We start from the raw sequence: 21,078 nt of genomic DNA on the forward strand, positions 1-21,078 counted from the left end.
TTTGGCCTAGCTTGGATGCACCATGCCTCACCATGAAAATAAGTATAACTTCAATAACCTGCCCATTCATTCATTTGCCTTCCTTCTCCTGAGACTACCAGTACACTTTCTGGTCTTGATACCTTGAGACTTATAAACTGGCCAGCATGAACAAGTACTGAGTGCATTCTTTCAGGTGTTGACAATTAAGCAGTACACAGATGAGATCTTGTGGTTCATTAAGAAACCACTGATTTGCACCTAAACTTCCAGTAGCAACTACTAGCTACTCAAGATGATGATCTTGACCCAGAAACCATCCAACAGAAGGACTCTCAGTCATTTGCTTGCAAAGAAGATGTTTCTACCTGATTATTAGTGCTCAGGTAGACTACCTCGATACCATATTCACAGAGAATTTTTTGGGAAAAGTGAGTCAGGGAATTTTATTTCAAAGATCCTCTAAATCTTCATCTGAAAACTGAAAAAAATGCTTATGAAAGTTTTTAAACGAACATTGACAAGCAACTTCTTCTAATATACACACATTCTCAGGCTTACCTTCTTGCACGACTCTTTTATCTTGTATAATACTTAATGGATGACATATTTCATTCCACAAGTTGACAATGTTAAAAATGTGCTATTCCTTCTAGTTTTAGTATATTGAAAAGCCACTGATAGCTACAGGCACTATGAGCAATATATGACTGAAGAAAAATGAGATTACTGCTGATAAGGAACAAGAGACTTTCATATCTTAAAAGAGTCTGAAATCCAGCAAATATGAACCCTAGCAGCAGATGCCCCTCAGACAGACAATGAGAGAAAAATGGTGGAAAAGTAGTCGTTGTGGTTTGTTGTTTCCTTCAGCGAGAATGGCGGTGAAATTAAATAGCTCTGGCATACTGTCTGTATGAAGAAATCCTACCTCTCTAGGAAAGACATAAACCAAAGATGACTAACAGTCTAACAAAATGAGCAGTAATTTCCCACTATGAAAGAAGTGGTATTACTCTGACTCACTTTCTTTGGTAAAATATACCTTTACTCTGGAAGTGTTGCTCTTTGGAAGGCTGTCATGCTGTTATCATCAATGTTTATTATAATAATGATCAATTTAATGGAGGTGTAGTACCAAAGCCAAACCTCAGGCTGGAAATATCATAATAATGATTAACAAAAGAAATGAGACATATGCAAATGTGAAATAGCTCCTTTCTCTGTCTATTAATGTGTCCCTGGAAGATTAAAGATATCAATATTTCATGCTACAGTGCAACCCTTACCTTGTATCCTGACGATTTGATGTGCACTCCTCGCTTGGTCAGTGTAGATTTCATTCGGATGAAAAAAGAGCGCTCTAGAGTGTTGTCAGTGGTTAGTAAACTGGGGCTTGTAGATTCAACTAGGGAATAGAAAAAATACATATACACATAATTTAGATTTTATACATCCCCTCTAAGCTATTTTTCAGGTGCAATCCTTGAACTCTCTAAAAATAAATGACTGATGGATGCTAAGAGTGTTGTAATCAATTTACCTCGTTTAGAAAATGTTTACTTAGCAAAAAAAAAAAAAAAAATTGAAAAATATAGGTATACTCAGTAAATCTTATTTTCAAGTTATTTTTCCCATAGATTTTTTAACAGAGATTTGCCTTATTAACTCTTTCTTGAACAATTTTGTTATGACTGGAGTGATTTTGTTATGGTATTACATTGTTTTAAAAACTGGGGAGTTCTTCAGTATTTTGTGAAAGGCAAAGTCTCACTGAGATAGCAATTCTGTCTGCTGAAATAGGTTGCAAATACTGCAGGCTTTTATTCCATAGTCCACTTCTCACTTGCAGTGATACCTAGGGTGAGTCACTGTTGGTTTTGATTTGCCTTGGTTTCCCCATTACTGAGGGTTAATTATTATCAATAAAGCACTGAACAGCCTGAAGGCAAAAATGCTCAAGTAAATGACAAATATTCTTATTATTGTCATCATCCTCATTGTTAATTATTGGTGACTAATTAGTCACTAATGAAATATCTTTGTAGTCCAACTAAAGAGATATTTCCTGCTTGAAACTATAGCTCTCACCTGTGCTTCTCACTCCCTCAACTGCAACCACTTGAAATAGCAAATAAATACTCAGTATAAACCATGATAAAATAGTAGGTACAACCCTAATCAGCACTGAGATAGCCTTCATATGATCTTTATTACTGCTCTCTCCAACCTCTCCCCAAAATGTTTTCCATGAGAAAATTCTGGAGCAGTTTAAAAAAAAAAAAGCAAGCATTATTAGAGATTAATTAACTTTCAGTTTCAGCAAGTAATTATCACTGAATAAAAAAGTCATCCTGAAATTATTCTGCTAATGTTTTGGAGAACCGATCAAATTACTAGTAGAAAGTATTCAAGTATTTAAAAAGCATTTGTTATGCAGTCAACAGAAATGCAAAAATTTGTTTCTGAGCTAAGGATTATATTGAATTGCCCTTGATTTAATGTGGTCACATTGTCTTGTGTTTGTGACATTTCAGCTCTATTGTGATGAAATAACTGACAACAGTGCCCCTTTCTTTAGTGTTTCTCTTAAGATTTTTTTGTTTTAGAGAGTATGAATTCGATGTCATTTTAAATGTACAGCTCTTTATCACTCGAGGGAAAAGCAGAGCCATGTTATATTTAGTACTTTCATTTCTTCTGATTAAATATGAATTACTATGAAATTTTTCTCATCATCTAACACGCCATAATACGCCAACAGCTTTTTAATACACTATATAAGCACAAACTTCTGCTCTAAGAGTTTAATTTGCCCCTCTAATCCAATCACATCAACCTTATTTCTCTTATCAGAGATTCCCATTTTGAATTAAATGAGCTCATTAGTTTTAATCAAAAGCAGAGAGATCAAAACTTAAACGTAAATGCTTTAGATCAGAACTGTCAGTCAGCCGTGCAGTTCTATTTTACTAAAACACAAGATCAGAGACCCTTAGAACCAATTTTTTCTCGTAGGGATGCCAAGAGCTTGAAGATGCTATATCCATTTTTTTTTTTCCTCCCAAGGACAGATTATACATTTAAGGTTAGACTTAATTTAGAGTATTTTTTTTCATCCTGGTGGAAATGGGAAAGTATGCCATTCTGCTGTTGTCTCTTTCACATTTATTGGTGCTGGTCCTTGGAGACCTGAATGAATGTGAAGCCATCACAATCCATGCAGCAAACCTGTCCTCAAAAAAATCAGCTCTGTTCAGCAATATAATCTAAGAAATAAAACTCTGAAAGGAAAGATATGTGGTTCAGGGTACAGGATAGTGGAACCCTAAAAAAGCAACCAGGGTCACCAGGATAGTAGCAGTACTAGTAATATGAGGATCATAATTAATTATTATTTTTATTGTACAGTACTCTGCAGTGCAGTAGTTAAAGAGTACATTAAGAAGCCACAGCATGGGTGCTTCCTGCTGTGTGAAGAAATGCTAAAATCAGCTTAACAAGTGTAGTTGTTGTAGTCCAGCACATTATGCTCTAGCACAGGCAATAAGTACAATATGTCCTCATGTGTTCTAACGGTAATTACCTAAACACACAGAAATAATGTTAATTAAACACACAATATCTCACACTCAAAAAATGATCTGGCTGTAATACATAGGAACCATTCCCAAGCAATTGAAATTAAGATTTCTCTTTTATACTCAGTTTTAAAAAAGAAAGGAAAACATCTGACCTACGGTACAGTGTACTTGGCATTGACATTTTCTGAGCTCATATCACCTTATATCATAAGCTTAACATTATTTTGCTGTTACTATAATATGTACAAACCTATACATCTTTGTAAGTGAATGTTGTAAAATGTGTATAATTTTTCCAACAGACTGGAACAGTGGCTGCCAGATAAATATGTATTCTGAAGTGCTTGATTTTCTTTAACAAAAAGTACCTGAGAGTGTATGTGTGAGATGGGATTAGTTACCTAAAAGTCCAGAACAGCTTATGAACAGCTTTCTGAATTTCTCTCAGGAGAGAACCATTACAGCTGATAGTACAAATCTGCATTCAGAGTTGCACCCATCCACGGTAGATATTGTAGCAATGCTAACAGTGATTGCGCACACAGGATTTAAAAAATGGGATGTGTATAGAACACATCCATTGACGTCAGTGAGATTTACAGAGGAATATACAGAATATGGTCCATTATGAGTTCTCAGGAATTGATTTTAAATACCTATCACTCAGCCTTTTAATTTTTTTTCCAAATTATGTCAAAGAAGGCTAGAAATCTGAGGAACATCAGAATGAAACTCTGTGTCTTTTTTTTTTTTTTTTTTTTTTTTTTTTTTTTTTTTTAATTTGTAATCTAAGACCTTTAAAAAGTCCTGAAATAAGCAAGGTCCACTTGGCTTGATACTGTACTAACAAAAGATGTCTCTTACACTGAAAAATAGTGCTCCTGGGCTGAATTTACTGTCTAAACCGACTGTTGAGTTATAAACCTCTGAAACTGTGAGTTTAGAATGCTAATAACATGATAAAAGTCAATGCTTACTGCGTGTGAACAAAATACTATACAGTGTCAGGCTTAGAAGTATAAAAAGTAAGTCTAGATTGTCTTTGCAAAACAGATAACTGTGTACTCTGTTGGGAAAGCACTCGCCTTTGTGTGTCCTTAAATATCTTTGGCAGATACTACTAAAGGACAAACCTCTTCTCTTTCCACTTCCAAAACTGCTAATGCAGGATAAGATTTCTGGACACAAGGAATGTGTTGTCCATTTCAAAGGGCAGGAAGCTGCAATCCACTATACCTGTATGAAAGTGTCATAAATGTTAAAATGTTAACTAAAGAGCCATGGAGCCAAATGTGAAGATAGCATGAACTAGTAGCCAATTCACAAAATTATTCAGTTATCTCCTTCTAAGCATTTCTTTGTGAACAAGTGTTGTAGCCCTGATACTTCAATGGACTATGCCTTGGGAATAATCTTGGGCCCAGACTCCACAAATGCAGTCATGCACCATTTAACTTCACATGCTGGAAGAGTTCTGATGTTAGTGGAATGTGTACTGGTAGATAAACATGCACATAACTGTTTGGAGGACTGGGGTCCATGGCTCTGATCCTGCAGTGATCTGCAGATGTACTGTGCATCTGTGTGCGGTCTGACTACCTTAATGCTATAGAGCAAACCAGTGTGAAACAAAGCAAATAATTGCTATTACAGAGCAATAGCACAAGTACTATCCCTATGACTGATTCACAAGCACATTCAAATTCAGATAAAAAATTTGTCCCACAGGAAAAAAGAAGTTCCACATTTGATTTATGTCTTGAATAGTAATATACTGCCAAAGAAGCCTGAATAAACATTAACCATCTTCTGGGTTTTTTTACTCACATGCATTAAAAATAATTGAGGGGAGAAAAATGCATTTTTGCATGCCATTGCATGCATTCTTAGAAGGACCAGAAGCTACAAATATCAACAAGGGCTTTGAGGGGGTTGGTGGAAAAAAAGCTTATGGTTTAACATACAGGAACTTCTGGATTTGGTAGCGTTCCAGGAAGTTTTCACCCGGCTTTCATTTCTCTTCCTAAAAAACAGCTGTCTATACAGCTTTTAAGAGACATTCTCAAACACTAACTACACAGCTCTTAAAAAACCAAAACTACATACAAAATTGTAAGAAAATAGGAGGTCGCACTTTATCTTCTACACTTGTAAACCTCTTCCCACATTTTCTTAAAGTCTTATAATTCTTTGCATAGACAACTGAGAATCATTATGTTCAGATGAATAATTAGGTAATATAAATCTATCATTTTCAGTTGGACTAGATGCATCTTTGTAAATGTTTCTATTTATTCTGTGCAGTTTATTGTCTGTAACCAGGCATTAAAAGACTTTCTAGGAAAATTTAACCTTCAGTAGTTAACTGTCCTATTTTTCTCATATTATTGTATCTTAAAGTGTGTTTTTAATCAGAAAAGTGACTCACAAGAAAGCGCTGTTGCCAAGGTAATTCTCATTAGTTTATAGATCAAATTTGATAATTTTATAAGCTAAAAGGCAGATTTTTCTAACTACTAGCCTAGCAAATACAATTCAAAAGCTTCAAGTTAAGATAATTTTAAGTGCAAGTTACTATGAAATTATACTTAGCGCTTGTGCAAATGCATGGTTTTAAATGAAGTGGGTTCAGTCTGATTTCAGGCTGAACATGGGCAAGTACTGGAAGCTAAAGCTTGGTCTAGGAAGGTGCTGAAGATTCTCTGACTATTCGGTTGAACCACTTACGCATATTTATGCGCATGAGAAGCCTGCCTGGAGACCAACTGATAAGCACAGAACTAGCAATTTCTATAGGTGGTTTCTTGGTCTTGCTAGTGTTCTTGGCATCTTGCAAAATCAAGGACTATCTGAACTATTTAGTTAACATTGTGGGTGGCAAAAAAGAGGCTAGTCCATTCTTCCAAGCCAATACTATTTCTAAAAGGAGCTGTAGGAATAATATTTTTTGCTCTAAGCTGTCTCAGTTCTAAACAGGAAGTCGAATTCCTGAATAACCAGATTTGGATCTGAAATTCTTGGTACTTATGTCTAACTTGGTAAGACTCTTAAAGTTTCTGGTTTGTTATTTACTGAAAAGCTGAAGAAGTTAAGAATTGGGTCCCAGGCTTTTGGTGACTTATTTCCCTTTCATTTACACAGAGGGAATAATGCTGGGTTCTGGCCAAGGCCTTACTGAAAAGGGGAAGGCTCAGGGCAGTTCTTCCAAAAGAAATGGAAAGAAGCATGACTTCCTCTAAAGAATTTATTGCTAGGTAATATTTTCAGACAAGATAACAAACTGTTATCTCTTGTCATTCTGCCTCCAAGATGAAGACAATTCACTTTTCATGACCTATAAGCCTATTAGAAATTCAAAGGCATAAAAACTTTAAATCCTATCAGATTTCTGTTGAAAGCTGGTTCTTTTAAAGGTTTTGTTTGGTTGTTTCTTTTCTTTCTCATTCCTCTAAATTTTTCACATCTAACAATTGATGAGATGGGCTGGCATCTCAGATTGTTTCTGATAGGTTGTCATTATATAAAACACTTAATTTTTTACAACTAATCTGACATTGAAGCCTTACATATATATATATTTACTCATATTTTTAAATAATATTTTAAAATTATCTCTATATTTACATAGAGAGATATGATTAGTTTTATAATAAAAATCTGTAATTACTGGGCTATGGTCCACATGTGATGGTGCACACTGTTAAGCATAGATGTTTGAAACTGGGGGAACAAGACTAACTGAGATATATACAGCATATCTTTTTAATGTGATAAAAGTACATGAGTTCAGGCAAAAGTCATCAGTGAATCAGCAGTGAATTTAGATACAACAGCCAGAAAAGTGTGAGACCATGTTTAATACCTGATCTGCATTATACACTGTGGATTTACAGGATATTATACAGGGATCTGTTGACTCAAACTGTTTGGCCACAATACAGTGTAATTAATATTTTTAATTTGCATAGCTAACTCTGACTTTTTGATTTGTTGAAAATTGACTCCTGACGCTTAACTATATAAAATTTAATGGGACAAACTATTAGAAATGCTTTAAGAACAGCTCCTTCATTTCAAGGTTGAATTGTAAGTGACCAAAGGCTTAATTCAGTTGTCCACATACAGGTCTACAGCATTCTTGTGAGCTGCCCCACAGTGTCTGAGAAGTGTACAAGAATGGCAGTTTCAAAGAGGTTCTCCAGAAGATCCACAACAAGTAGCACAAGTTCCCTATCTTTGGGAAACTTAAGCCACTAGAGCCTGGTCCCATTTAAGTAAGTAGGAATACTATGAAAAGACTTGGATCAAGTTCCTGATTATGACTTTATAATTTCTAGCATTCTGTGTGGCCTGTTGCTTAGGGCTTTGGTTGCAGGCTGCACATGCCGATTTAGTCTTGTTTATGTGGTTACACCAGACTTTGAAATGTGCTTGTGCTATTCCCCAAAATACACCAGGCTTAACATCAACCACAGACAAAAGTAAGCCAGAACTCTCCAAAGGAGCTTAATGCTGTTTTGTCAATGGATAAACAAGACTGTGTATGCAATTACTGACAAAGCAAGTTATAGCTTCACATAACTACCATACATATACAAACAACACATCTTCAATGTGCAAACTATATTTGTCTGTGACTGTTAATGCTCAGTTTGCAGGTTTTACAAGTGCAAATGCTTCTCTGTGCACACTGTATTTTGGGGCACAGAAGAGATTTGCAGACAAATAAGCCACGTTTTGAAAAGTTATCCTGTAGTGTTACAAATAATTAGTTTACCCTGCTTATTTTTCAATGCAGACTAGGCCCATGTGCTGGCTGTAGTTACGCAGGACAAACTAAAGTACAAACTCATTGACGGACTTTCCCTATTATTATACAGAGAAATTTTTGGATGCTCTATTACCCTTGCAGAACCAAAGTGATCTGAACTACTCTTTACTGGACTAAGAAGTACTACTTTATTGAATGCCTCTCAAAGTTTCCATTATTCTTCTTCTACTTCTGCACCTCCTTCTATTTCTTCTTCTTCTCCTAGTCTAGGAACATGTCTTATCAAGCTATTAATTCCCAACATATGCAATTTACTTCCCATGTAAACTTTATCCCACAAAATTCTTTATATATCTGGTAAAATATAGAATGAGTTAGCTGCTAGGATAGAGCTATAAATAAAGTGTGGCCAGGGTGAAGCTATGAATAAGATTTTTGTTACTCCTATAATGTTGAAAGACAGATTTTACAACAAATTTTGGTAGGTCATTGATCTATGAAATATATAGAGCTTTTTCTGCCTGTTTGAAAACAACATAGTAAAGATTTGCTATTAACAGAACTAATCATGGTAGGAAACTTTAACTCTGAAAAAGCCTTTGGAAATGTTACAGTCTACTGGGCTTCAATCCATTATCTAAACACTCGCAAATATATCCACATTCATCCAGCAGACCAGAACAACTCGCAAAGAGCTGTTACGGTCCAGTGAGTGGAGTGGTACATAAACCATACTGCATAAGAAGCTCAAACTTCCTTATACATTTTTACACTTAAAGTTAATTTATTTTAAGCAACAGAATAAATAATCTGACCAAGCTGTTGGCTTGGTTTTGTGTGAGGTCAGCAACACTCATAAATTTTCAAAGTTCAGTGACAGTCCGCAAGAAAATTAGCACTCTGGTATAATTTCCTTACTGTTTACTTGCATTGCAGCAATTTTAATAAAGTTTGAAACAGAACACATCCAATGGCTTGGGAAGGTCCTGATGTTAGAAGAGTACAGGATCATAAGTAATAGCACATCTATCCTGTTAGGGAATGGTTATGGAGAAAAAAACCTGGGAAATGAAGAAAGAGCAAAGGAAAAGAAAGGGCCCTGACTAGTTTTGAGGGTAAAAATTTCACTGAATTCCCTGAGACCTTTATGGGCCTGTGAGGAATACAGGACTAGGCACTAAATCTCCTTTGAGACGTGGCTGGTTTCCACAATTTAAATGATCATTATCCTTACTGAGCAACTTCTTATGAACAATTTTGAGCATTTTGTTTCAGCACAAAATTGCCATTAAATGCTGATGCTGTTCCCCATCTTTCATGCCCTAAAAGGATCAACTGAGGGTATTTTTTCTCTCCTGCTAGTTTTCTGCTCTTGCCTAGTAACTTGTGAATCATTAACTGACACTCCAGAGCATAGCTGTGAAAATAACTGTGGTTCAGAGCTGCCAATAATGGCCCACTAAAGTTGCTTCCCAGCACATGGCATAAACCCCTCCCCCAACAAACATTAAAAAGTCCCTTCTGATGTTGCCTAACATTGCCAGCCTGCTTGGGCTTAAAAAGCACAATAAAGAGGTTGCTTTCCAGATTTTCATATGCCAAATGGGAGGTGCTTTTTGGCGTAGCTTTTCCCTGAGGGAAAGAAGAGCAGCCGAGTTACCTCATGCTGCTCAGTTGATGTGTGGATGATCCCACTCCAGGGAAACATACACAAGTGTCAAAGTCAAGCTGCAGCTAGTAGATGTTTCTGTACTCAGCAACTAAGCAGTAGGAAAGTTCAAGAGAAAACAGAGAGTATCATAAAGATAGTCTTTAAGAACACATGATATCCAGCAAAAGCTGTTATGCAGCAGCCTGCGTATGCCAAGGAACAAACAATATGAATGCAAAAAGTGAGTGTTTTAAATCTTAGTGGAATACCCCTGTAAATATAGCCACTTGAGGAATCTATTTCTTTAGAAAATACCTTTTGTGCTGCTGGGATATTTGGGGGATTCTATTTTCAATACCCGTGTTCTGGATCTAGTGGAGCAATGCTTTTATCACGACTATAAAACGGTTATGAGCCAATTCCTCATATAAAACAGTCAGTAACAGTGGGGCTTTTTTATGACAAACATGATGTCAGACAAAGGGCATCAGGACTTAGTCTTTGTACTACAATACAAAATAACAATACATAAACACCTTTGTGAAAGCAGCTTGAAACCCCATGTTTTCTATTAAAAAGTCATGTTCAATCTTCACTGTTGATAGAACAGAATAGCTAACACAGAGAACATTGTATATCAGAAAGGTCAATAGTTATTATGAGCTACAAATATATTTTTTTCCATCCTTCAGGCTGTTTAGCGCATATCACAGCATGAGCAGCTGTCTTCTTTAATGCTTTTAAAATTAGAATCCCAAAGAGGAAGAAAAAATTACATTTGCAATGATTGCTCTTTGCTTTTGTAAGTTTACTTTAATACACTATTTTATATACATGAATCTTCCATGCAGCCTAACCAAGGGGCAGTAACCGGTTGCTAGTATCTACTGGATTGCTATATCAATGTGTATAGAATCCTGCCAAAAAATCTCTTTGCACAAATTGTGTAACCTTGCTGAATAACCTTTCTAGAAAAGTACGTAGCTACTGGGCATATGTTTAAACTAAGCAAGCATACATGTACAAACACAGACTGATCATTACTAATGGCGAACGCTTACTGGTTTAGCAGCGATAAACACAGAGGGCCATCTGACCTACCACTTCATGTTCACATGCTGAAAATGGCGAAAAAAGGGTGGTAAGATCAGGGCATTATTTGACCTCTTATTTTTTCCAAACATGGCAAGTATCTGGGTTCATCTTTGCTAACAGTGGGCAGCTACATAAAACTGCAAACAGGTTTCCATTCTGTTCTTTGGATTTCAGTGACAGGGGCTCTACCAAGCTGTGCCCTTTTGCAAGTTTGAACCTTATTTGGATGTGTGTTGGTGTGTCAAATGTAAACTGGTATTTTATGAATATTTTGAAGTATGGAAGGCAAGAAATAATTTTCTTTACAAAACAACTTTTTAGCTAATTTAGAATGGTTAAATAATAAAAAAAATGAGTTGGAGTTAAAAGGTCTGTGTTGCCAAGGGAAAAATGAATGTGATTGGTGAGAAGAAGGTTTTCCCCATAGGGTTTAATGTTTGGCTCACGGAAAACTTCATTATTGGCCAGTGGCAAGAAGTACAGTGCTAAGCATCATGACAATATACAGTCTCTGGGAGATAAAGCGAAACGCTGCAGATTTTGCAGATTTTGCATGATGTGTAGAAAGTCCTGGTCTAATGTACCCTAGGAACTACTTTTTCTAGCTGCACAGCTTCATAGTTCAGAAAACAGTGAAGCAACACTTTTAAAATGTCAGAAAACATATAATTTCATATACTCAGACAGAATCTACTTATCCATGTCAAAAACCAGAGTGACTAACCCTGTTATTTTTAAAGAAAAAGAATAATGGAAAAAATAAAGCAATATAGACTTTCCCATCCTTTGCCCCAAACAAGTAACACTATAAAAAATCCTGTGAATATATCTATTACTTAAACATGATTATGTCCTCAGCACACTGCATCTAAATTTATTTCAGAATGCTATTAACATTTCCATCATCACAAGATTCACTGTGCAACTGTTCCCTCTCATCTGTCATACAGAAACTGCATGACCTGGTCAAGGCTAGGCAGAACCAGGCAGGCTGCTAATCCTGCTGCTGCTGTGGAACTTGCTAGAACAGCTGGCGTGGCAGAGAACTGATGCTATTGGGATGTACAGCTTGGCTGGTAACACTTCCAGCAGCAGCCTTCACCTCCAACACTCGTGTTTCTGGCTGCAGGAGGGGTAAGAAGCCCAACTATCCAGGTTTTTCTATAGCTTTGTCCCTTATTAGTACCGCTTCCTTGTTACAGTATTTCCTCCTCCGGGTAGCATATTAAATTATAATAGGGCAACAATATTCCTAAAATACACTGAGAGAGTTCTTATAGAGATAAGTTAGTATTTATAGATTTGCTTATGTAGAATTTATAAAAAAGCCTAAAATGATGACAAGCACTATATTAATGAAATTCAAAGAGAGTTGAGAACAGGTATTTCCAAAAATTACAGACCTGAGGCTGCTGAAAACAAATACATAACAGTAGTTCCAGTGGGCTGCAGCCATGCATTATTCCTAGGAAACAACTCAAATTATTTTGTGAAACAAATGTCAAATGAACTGGACATCTTACTTTTGTTATATTTACCCCCTTTATTTATTTATTTTGCATTGTGGAGTTAAGAAGGTTTTTGACAGACACAATCAGAATCTGTCATATTACACAGGAAACAGCATTTTAAAAAGCAGTCCACAGTGCAGGTATTTTGGCAGATTTATCACGAGGCTTGAATGGTAAATACTTAACAGAAGGAATTCTGTTTTTTCCTTTATTTTAACAATGGGAACAATGACTTCTTTTTCCCATAATGCCCCTTCAATTCAAGTTTTGAGAAAAATAAAGCAAAACCCCAAAATAATAGGAATAAGATCATCAATAATAATTGCTCTTCCTTTTTTTGTTAGCCCATTTTTCTATCTCCAATGTTTGCAAGCAGAGTAATGTGGAGAGTGATCATTTAGACACAGGCAGAACATGGTATGATTGGCAAAATTTCCATGGTACAGTATTTCCTGAATTTTTCTCAGTTAAAATTTTTCTACATTGTATTTTCACAACCCTGGAGCTTGCACTGTTTCTTTTTCCTCCAAGTCTAAAGATCACCCCATGGATTAACAAATGATTGAGGATTCTCTCTTAAAAGACTCTTTAAAAAACTGTCAGAATCAGCCTGAGACAAAGATTTATTATGAACTATTTAAAGGGCTTAATATATGTATCCCCAAAGAGCCCTTGGAGCAAACTAAAAAGGAAGAATGGAATTCTCAAAGAATGGGAAAAATCTCCAATGCCCCACTTTCTTCACACCATGATTACTGTTTACTCAAAGGATAAAATGCCTAACCTGTCACATGAAGTCTTCAGAAGCCATATTACTGCTGATGTACAGTAAAAAACCAAAACAATGAGCCTCGACAGTAATATGCCTAAGAAAGGCAGCTGTAATTTGCTTTCTAACCTGTTCACTAACACACTAATGTGGATACATCTTGTAGAAAGAGCTGATCTCCTGACCCAGACAGCAATCAAACAACTGCCAGAGTGTTTGCTGTCACACAAGCCGTGACCATTACCTTAATTATACGTTACCATGTAACAAACCTTCCCTAATGAGCAACTCTTCTCCCACCTGTGTGCCAGCTAACCCTTCTGTCCTTGAAGAGTACCACTGCAGATGATTTCAATTTGAAATTTGAAAAGCATATTCATATGCATTCCTTCCAATAGATAAAAATATTGCATACTCTAACAAGGTTAGTTGCTTTACTAGAGTGCCAAGACAATAAAAAATACATGCTTATACTAAAGAAATGGAAATAGAGATAAACATGCCATACTACTGGTAATTTCTAAGCAAAACTGGATCTGACCTTTGACTTTATGTCCTTATATAAATATATCCCTCTTTACATATTATTTTCTGTTTACAGAACTATGTAAAATACTTTTACATTGACATTTTTCACTTTGTGCCTTAAAGCCAGGAATTGCACCTGGGTTCATGGTTTACACAAATGCCTGCTTTTCCCCTCTCTGATACCAATGTCCAGCACGTTACATTTCTTCTTCTCTTTTAGTTTTTATCTCTTTACAGCCTTTTATGTTCTTCTATTGTCCGATATTTAGGACACTTCCATTCACATTACAATTTACATTTTGGTTTCATAAGGACAGCATATCCTTATGAACAAATAAAAGACAATTTCTCTCTTCACAGTAGTTACCTGTGTTCTACCTCAGATGCAGTATCGGGAAAAAGAGGGAAAGAATGAGGTTTAGGAATCTGTCTTCAGTTTTGGCCTATCTGGGTTATTAGTCTCTTCCTATAGAACAGTTACATTTTACCTGTTCATGCTAAATGCACACCCAAACTAAGCAAATCAGTGGAAAGCGTCTGCAGACTTTCCATCTGCTATATGTTTTACTTGAATAGTGAGTGTCACTGTAGAAAGACTTAAAAATACAGCTACTATGTCAAACGAAGATCAGGAGGAACATGGGAGGGACCTAAACAACAATCAGAGCAGACAACTGAACAACAGAGCAAGAGATGAAATTTCATGCTAACAAGTGCAAGATGTAGCACACTTTCAAAGAAACTGCTGTATATTGAGGAGTTTTAAATAACTATAACTAGACAATAAAATGAAATGGAAATATCTCAGTGAAAACATCTGCTTTGTACAGAGACCATTATGACTAAAAACTCAGATGTTAGAACACCATAAAAATGAATGTAAAATTAATAAAAATGTATAATGTCATTATGTATATTTATAGTCTAAGCTTTACACTGAGTATTGTGTTCAGTTTTGGTCATCTGCTATTAAAAAAGAGAATAATGGAAACAGAAAAACTCTAGTAGAAGGACATCTGAAGAGAGATTGATGAGATTATAAATATTTAGCTTTGAGAACAGATAAATAAGAAGTGCAAAAGGTACATAAAATAATAAATGATACATAGAAGATAATACAAGAACAAGATTTCCAATAAACTGAAGGGAAAAAACATTTTGAGCTGATAAAGAAAAAATTATAAAACTAAATATTTTTTCCCCCACAACATCTAATCTATGCAATTTGCAATCAATATATATATAAAAGAACTTCAAAAGAACAACTAAATATGTATGAGGTTAATAAGAATAACCATGCTGCACCATGAATAATAAAATTTTCATGAGATATGAAGTGTCATGCTTCAACTTATATGGTACAGTTACTATTCTGTAGATTTTACATGTGGTTTGGAAATATTTGGAACCAGATACTCTAAAAGACAAGCTAGATAGACAATGTTCACTCATATATTATATGAATTTCTGTGTTTCTTAAGAAATTTGTCTTCCATATAAAGACCTGTGGCAGGAGGTGCTTCTCTTATTTACTCAACCCCCGCCAGGTTTAAAATTCTCCAGTGGCTTCTAAGTAATCAATAGCACAGAAAAAAAGTGGAGTCTATCCAGAAGGAATAAACAACTCCTTGACCTTCTCTTCCCTTCATTTGCTGGCTTTCAACCGGAACATTCAGATGCACTTTCTCAAGAAGTTAAAAGCAGTAACATAAAGATTATTGATATTAAGGTAGGAGTAAATTGTGAAACTAAGGAGATCTGTGGTGAATGTCTTGCCAGTGGTTCTCTTTGAGTATTGAAAAATTCAACTACTTTCAGCTGAAGTCATTACAGGTCCTTGAATGGACTTAACATTAAGTGCAGCATCTCTTCAAAACTGAGAAACTCCATCCTCCAGCTGGCCTAAAATGGCTGCTTCTGCTGCTTACACATTATATATTCAAAATGTTCTCTATGTTTTCCCCACTCTACCATTTACATGGCAGAAAGCCACTTGCAAAGCTTACCCATTACCAATATGGGATTGTTCATGAAGACTCTATGATGAAGTCCATTTCCTCAATCTTTACAGATAATCTTTAAATTTAGAAGATTGTTATTACATAGTGTGTATAACAATGAAAGCTTTACAGAGAATAATAATCAGTTTTCAAAGAAATTATAATAGACATGTAGCTTATTATATATTGTAATCAAAGTTTTGCTGTCAGATTATATTCTGTATATTTAAAATATTATTATAATAATTTTAATTTAATCCTGGTGCATTTCTAATGGACAGTTATAAGGTAATCCAGGAAGACTATAAATTTTACATGCAAATACATGTGTGTCTTGCTATGAAAAATACAAACTGTAACAGTGAAAAGAACATGTCAATGAAATACTGCATAAGTTATTATGTACTGCAAAATCTGACTCATAATGTGAAAGTACTTTTCAAAGCCAAAAGGTGATATAAGACCAACAGTGATCCACATTCTCTTTATACTCTCTTACTGGTTTAGTTATGACATAGATCATTATATGGTTCACTGTTGTATGGGAAAAAATTTTCCTATGTCAAGACATTTAAGTTCAGAACTACTTTGATTAAGTGATATTTATATTTCAATACAAAAGAAAACCCATATCTCTAAAGACCTTTTGTCAAAGAATATGTGTATTTTCTTATTTAGGCACCCCAAATTCACCTAGAAAATCCCACTACAGTGCAAATAGTGTTTTCATATAAGAAATATTAGTAGCTGCTTAATATAATCAGGTGTTAGAATAATGATAATGATTACCTCATCATATTGGTAATTTTTGCATTCTGTTAGCAAATTTTGCTTTTGCTAACATGATGCAAAAGTTGTTAATATAATGAGTCTCGTTGTATTAGCAACTTTCTATCACATTAACAAAGATTAAATTTGCTAATGTAATATGACAGTCACTAACATAAGATTAGTGCAGAGATCAAAATCTCTGTAGACCTCCAAAAGGTAACGCTGAACATGTAAGCAGTGCTCATTTGTTTTTCCTTTGCTAGCTATACTTTGAGTGCCTTAAGTGTCACATCCATCTACACTCACTGAATGTTCTCCAGGAAGGTCCATTTTATTGAACACTAATGGAGCCATGAGACAATGATTAACTTCTGATGCAAAATCATGAACCATAAAGTTTCCTTGTTAGAAGATAAGTGACTCATGCAAATGGATCAGCTGATATTTGTACAACACAGAGATGTGCATTCATAAAAACTGACATTAGTCATACTGCTGATTAATTTATATAGGACCATCTATGATGAGCATACTGATGTTTATACAAATATACAGATACAGCAAACATCCTTGGACTACATTGCTCATGGGGGGTCTCCCAAAGCAGATTTCACAAGTTAGAAAGAGTTTATGGCATAAATGCCACAACATTAATAAATGACAAAGAGCAGAACTCAGCCTGAATACAATGATTGTCTTTGTCCACGCTTGTATAGATACCACAATGTCAAAATGGCTGCACAGCCCCAATCCACACCTGCAAAAGTGACTTGGGAAGCAAGATATGCTTAGGCATGCATATATCAAGGAAGATTAAGAGGCTTTAGCCATGTCAATGCTCCCTGACTTTTGTGCAGCACTGGCACCATTCACATTCCTGGGGTAATGCTTCCACTGGCTTTCAGCTCCCTGACCCAGACTTCAAACGTGAGGAGCCAAAGAGAAGCTGCAGCACTATGTGAGAGTGGAAGATAGGACCCTCTTCTCAGAGGAAGCCTAACCGTGCCTAAATGGTCTGACTTTTAACGAGCAACTGAATCACATGTTAAGTTAAAGAAGAGTTGCAATGGACTGTTACTACAAGAGAGCTTTAGAAGTGGAGTTTGCTCTCACCTTCCATTTTGAGTCTTTTATGTCAAGGCACATACCAGTTCTTACGGCCTGGGAGATATTACTCTTATGTCCTCTCTTAGAGCAACCTACAAAATAAGTACCCCTTCCTGAAGTCTGCATGCATCCAGTGTTGGTATTTAATGTACTACAACGTGTGGGTGCCTGAATGCAATTCTGGTTTGACAAAAGTGAAAATGAAATGCAACAGTTAGTCAACACAACAAGTATTTACAGTAGCAAGCAATTAAACACCACTAAAATATTCTGAGGAGAAAGAACAGCTGCTTGTCTACAGTCTGGAGTGGAAAACCATGGTATCAGAAAGACAGTAGACATAGGCTTTTGATGAATAACCTCAGCACAGCTTCATGCAAGGAATGACAAGCATTTGGTATATAGTCTCTGTCTTCCTTGCAGAAAAATCACCAGTAAATTCAGTCTATACAATGTAGTCACTGAAGAAAAAGGGGAAAGGTAAAAGCAAGCAAGGTTCTTGCGGAACAAAGCTTCTGAGTAAACCAGGAACCCAGTAAGTAAACTTGAGAACTGCACAGATAAGACATGCTCCAAGTTTTGATTTGCTTTATGCTTGATTTGCTTTTATAGCCAGTGAATCAATTTTGTAGTCAAAAGATTAAAAAGTTAGAATTAGCACATAAGAATCAAGTCCTAGATACAGTGACACAACCACAGGTACCATAATCAGATTTGTAAGTAAAGGAAGGGGCTAAAGAGGGAGCTAGATATTTAAGAAGGCTCATCTGAAGAGTACGCCTTTTGACATCAGAAAAATTTAAAACTGGATTCACAGCTCTATGTTAATATGTAATTTTCTTTTACTGTAAACAGCAGGCTGAGCCGAAGAAAAATCTAGTTTTGTGTTAAACTATATTTCAGTTCATAGTACTAAAATATAAAAAGGAACAATCATGAGTATTCCATTTCTTTTCCTTCAGTTCTTTGGATGTGATTTCTGTGAACAACTGTTTAATTAGAAGACCATTTCTTTCAGGGGAAGTGTATAAGTGAAGGCCTAACCATTTATTGTTATGAACAGCATGTGGCTTTTTTCTTTGCTAGAGCAGTATTTCTGGAGCTGATTTGTGACTGAATTCTAATACGGCAAACTGTATTCTGCTGATCTAAATTTCACTGGCGCAGTTTTCTTTTGTGTGTGTGTGTGTGTGTAGGAATCGTATTCTGTCTTGCTCAGTTTTATTTGACTCTGACAGTTCACAGATGAGCAGTTCAGAGGAATACACAGCTTCCTTAACGCACCTCATTTGACAATAGCAGGACCTGATCCTGCAAGTCAGCTTTAAAATTGCACGTGGAAGCTGTCATGGAAATCACGTGAGAGATTAATTGGTTCTCACCATTTCTGAAAATTAGGTCACTTATTTAGGACATTAAAAAGAACTTAGGAGTTATGACTTGAGGCACACATTACATTTTTTTTTTTGCCAGTGTAGTCCCCTTACCCAATGCATCGAAATAGATTCATAATAATGTAATTCTAATAAACCAATCTGTCTTAAAAGGTTCCTTTACAGCCATATTTCATTATAGAACTCTTTATGTTTATGTTGAACTGTATGAATGATGATGGGCCTTTTCACAAACCTTCCATAATGCCAAAGATCTCTGGACTGAGCACAAGAAAATTTAGGTCATACAGCACCATGAAGCAACAAAAGCCAAAACCAGGGCAGAAACCCTTATGATATGCTGCATGGCAACAGGGGCAGGGGTTTGAGGAATATATTGTATTATCCTAAGGCACAGAGGCAGAGCGGTGCAAGAGGAGCAAGAGAAACAAAGTAATTTGCTGACATTTTTTTCCCTTGCGTGCTCTGTACCACATAATGGCTGCATGCGTAGTGCACAGTTCTACTCTGCCATTTTCAGTGTTTAGCCTGTTTGTGTCATTTCCCTGTCCCAGTGACAAACTCCATGTAGCTCCACGGATTTGTAGAGGATTGTGTAAAGGAGATGCTCCGGTCCTTTAGCTCTATTGCCACGTATTGCCTCACACTCCAGCCACTGGAGAATCTCTGTTGGGGGCAGTAGTACCAGGACCGATGTCATCTGCAGGCCAGCCACTAGAAGTCAGCAGTCACATACACTCTTAGGAAGAGCTCACGCAAGAAAAAGTCTATAGAAGAAGCATCCTGCTAACCACAAGCTATAAACGTACCTATTATATTCCTCGGGTCTGCTAGAGCACCTCGGAGTGCCAAGAGCTGCCCAAACATCGCCCCCTCTAAGCTTGTGTAAGACATGTATTCCCAAGAGTTTATATCTAACAACTGCACAGCAGCATGTAGAGACATGGACATTGCTTTTGTGCAGACAACAGAGCTGCCATTTGAGAAGCTCTCCTGGGTTCCCTGCATTTGGAAGAGAAGAACAGTTTGATGGGAGGAAGGGACGAACAGGGCACCAGATCGTGTGATTAGAACAGCTCTAAGCATATGAAGAAGCTACCAAAAACGTTGTTGGAGCTGGATAATTCTGAATAAAAGGCGTAGTATTACCATCCTGTCTGTAGACAACACATTATTATTTTTAGTGTCATGTGCTATATTACATTGTTAGATAAAAGTAAAGTAAAAGAATTTGCCTGATGACTTGATTTCTCCCCTTCCCAGATTATTTTGCTTAGTTTATGATGAAAATGTAAGACAAGCTTTGCAAAATTATTTTTTGGGATTTTCTTCTCAGTTTTCCCTTCTTATTGCCACATCTAATTTATTTATCTATGGCTCAATTATGGATTTATGTCCACTGGGATGCAAGATACATATCCTGTAAGGGATATCAGCTTATTTTTGTTACATTATATATAGTGAACAGATACTCTGCATTGCATCTGTGCATAAAAGCATCACAAATTGTTATTAATTATGCTCTAAGGAAGATGTATTCCACTGTTGAACTTTCCAGAAAAGGCAAAGTATAATAATTATCTTCACTGAACAATTTTTTCCTTTGTTATGGGACAGCTGATGAACACAATATTGCTTTTACTCTGCAGTCCTGAAAGTGCCAGTTGGGGGAAAACATAGTTTTCAGTACTTAAAATAAAAATACCGAAAAGTTACAATAGCTTGCATGGAAGCTCCATGTATGTCCGCTTAACAAAAATAGCCTTTGAACTGCAAAGACATTTGGTGATGATTACTGTTCACTGAAAAAATAATTACAAAATGTTATTCATCTATTTCTTTTCCTGTTCATGTGTTTATCTATCATTTTGCAGTTTTCAGCAGAGCAGATGTGCTATGACAGAAACAGCAGCTACAG

General features: G+C 36.1%; 1 protein-coding gene across 1 annotated transcript in view; it reads right to left on the bottom strand.

Annotated features, from left to right (window-relative positions):
• The window catches only part of NPAS3 (neuronal PAS domain protein 3), a 532,332-nt gene that overhangs the window by 58,951 nt on the left and 452,303 nt on the right, over positions 1–21,078 (bottom strand). Inside the window, exon 7 of the mRNA XM_026849299.1 lies at positions 1,269–1,387. Within this exon, the coding sequence (XP_026705100.1) occupies positions 1,269–1,387 (119 nt within the window). The remainder of the gene's footprint in view (positions 1–1,268; positions 1,388–21,078) is intronic.

This window comes from Athene cunicularia (genome assembly GCF_003259725.1).
Source record: "Athene cunicularia isolate RWA chromosome 5 unlocalized genomic scaffold, athCun1 chr5_part1, whole genome shotgun sequence".
NCBI classification, from domain to species: Eukaryota; Metazoa; Chordata; class Aves; order Strigiformes; family Strigidae; genus Athene; species Athene cunicularia.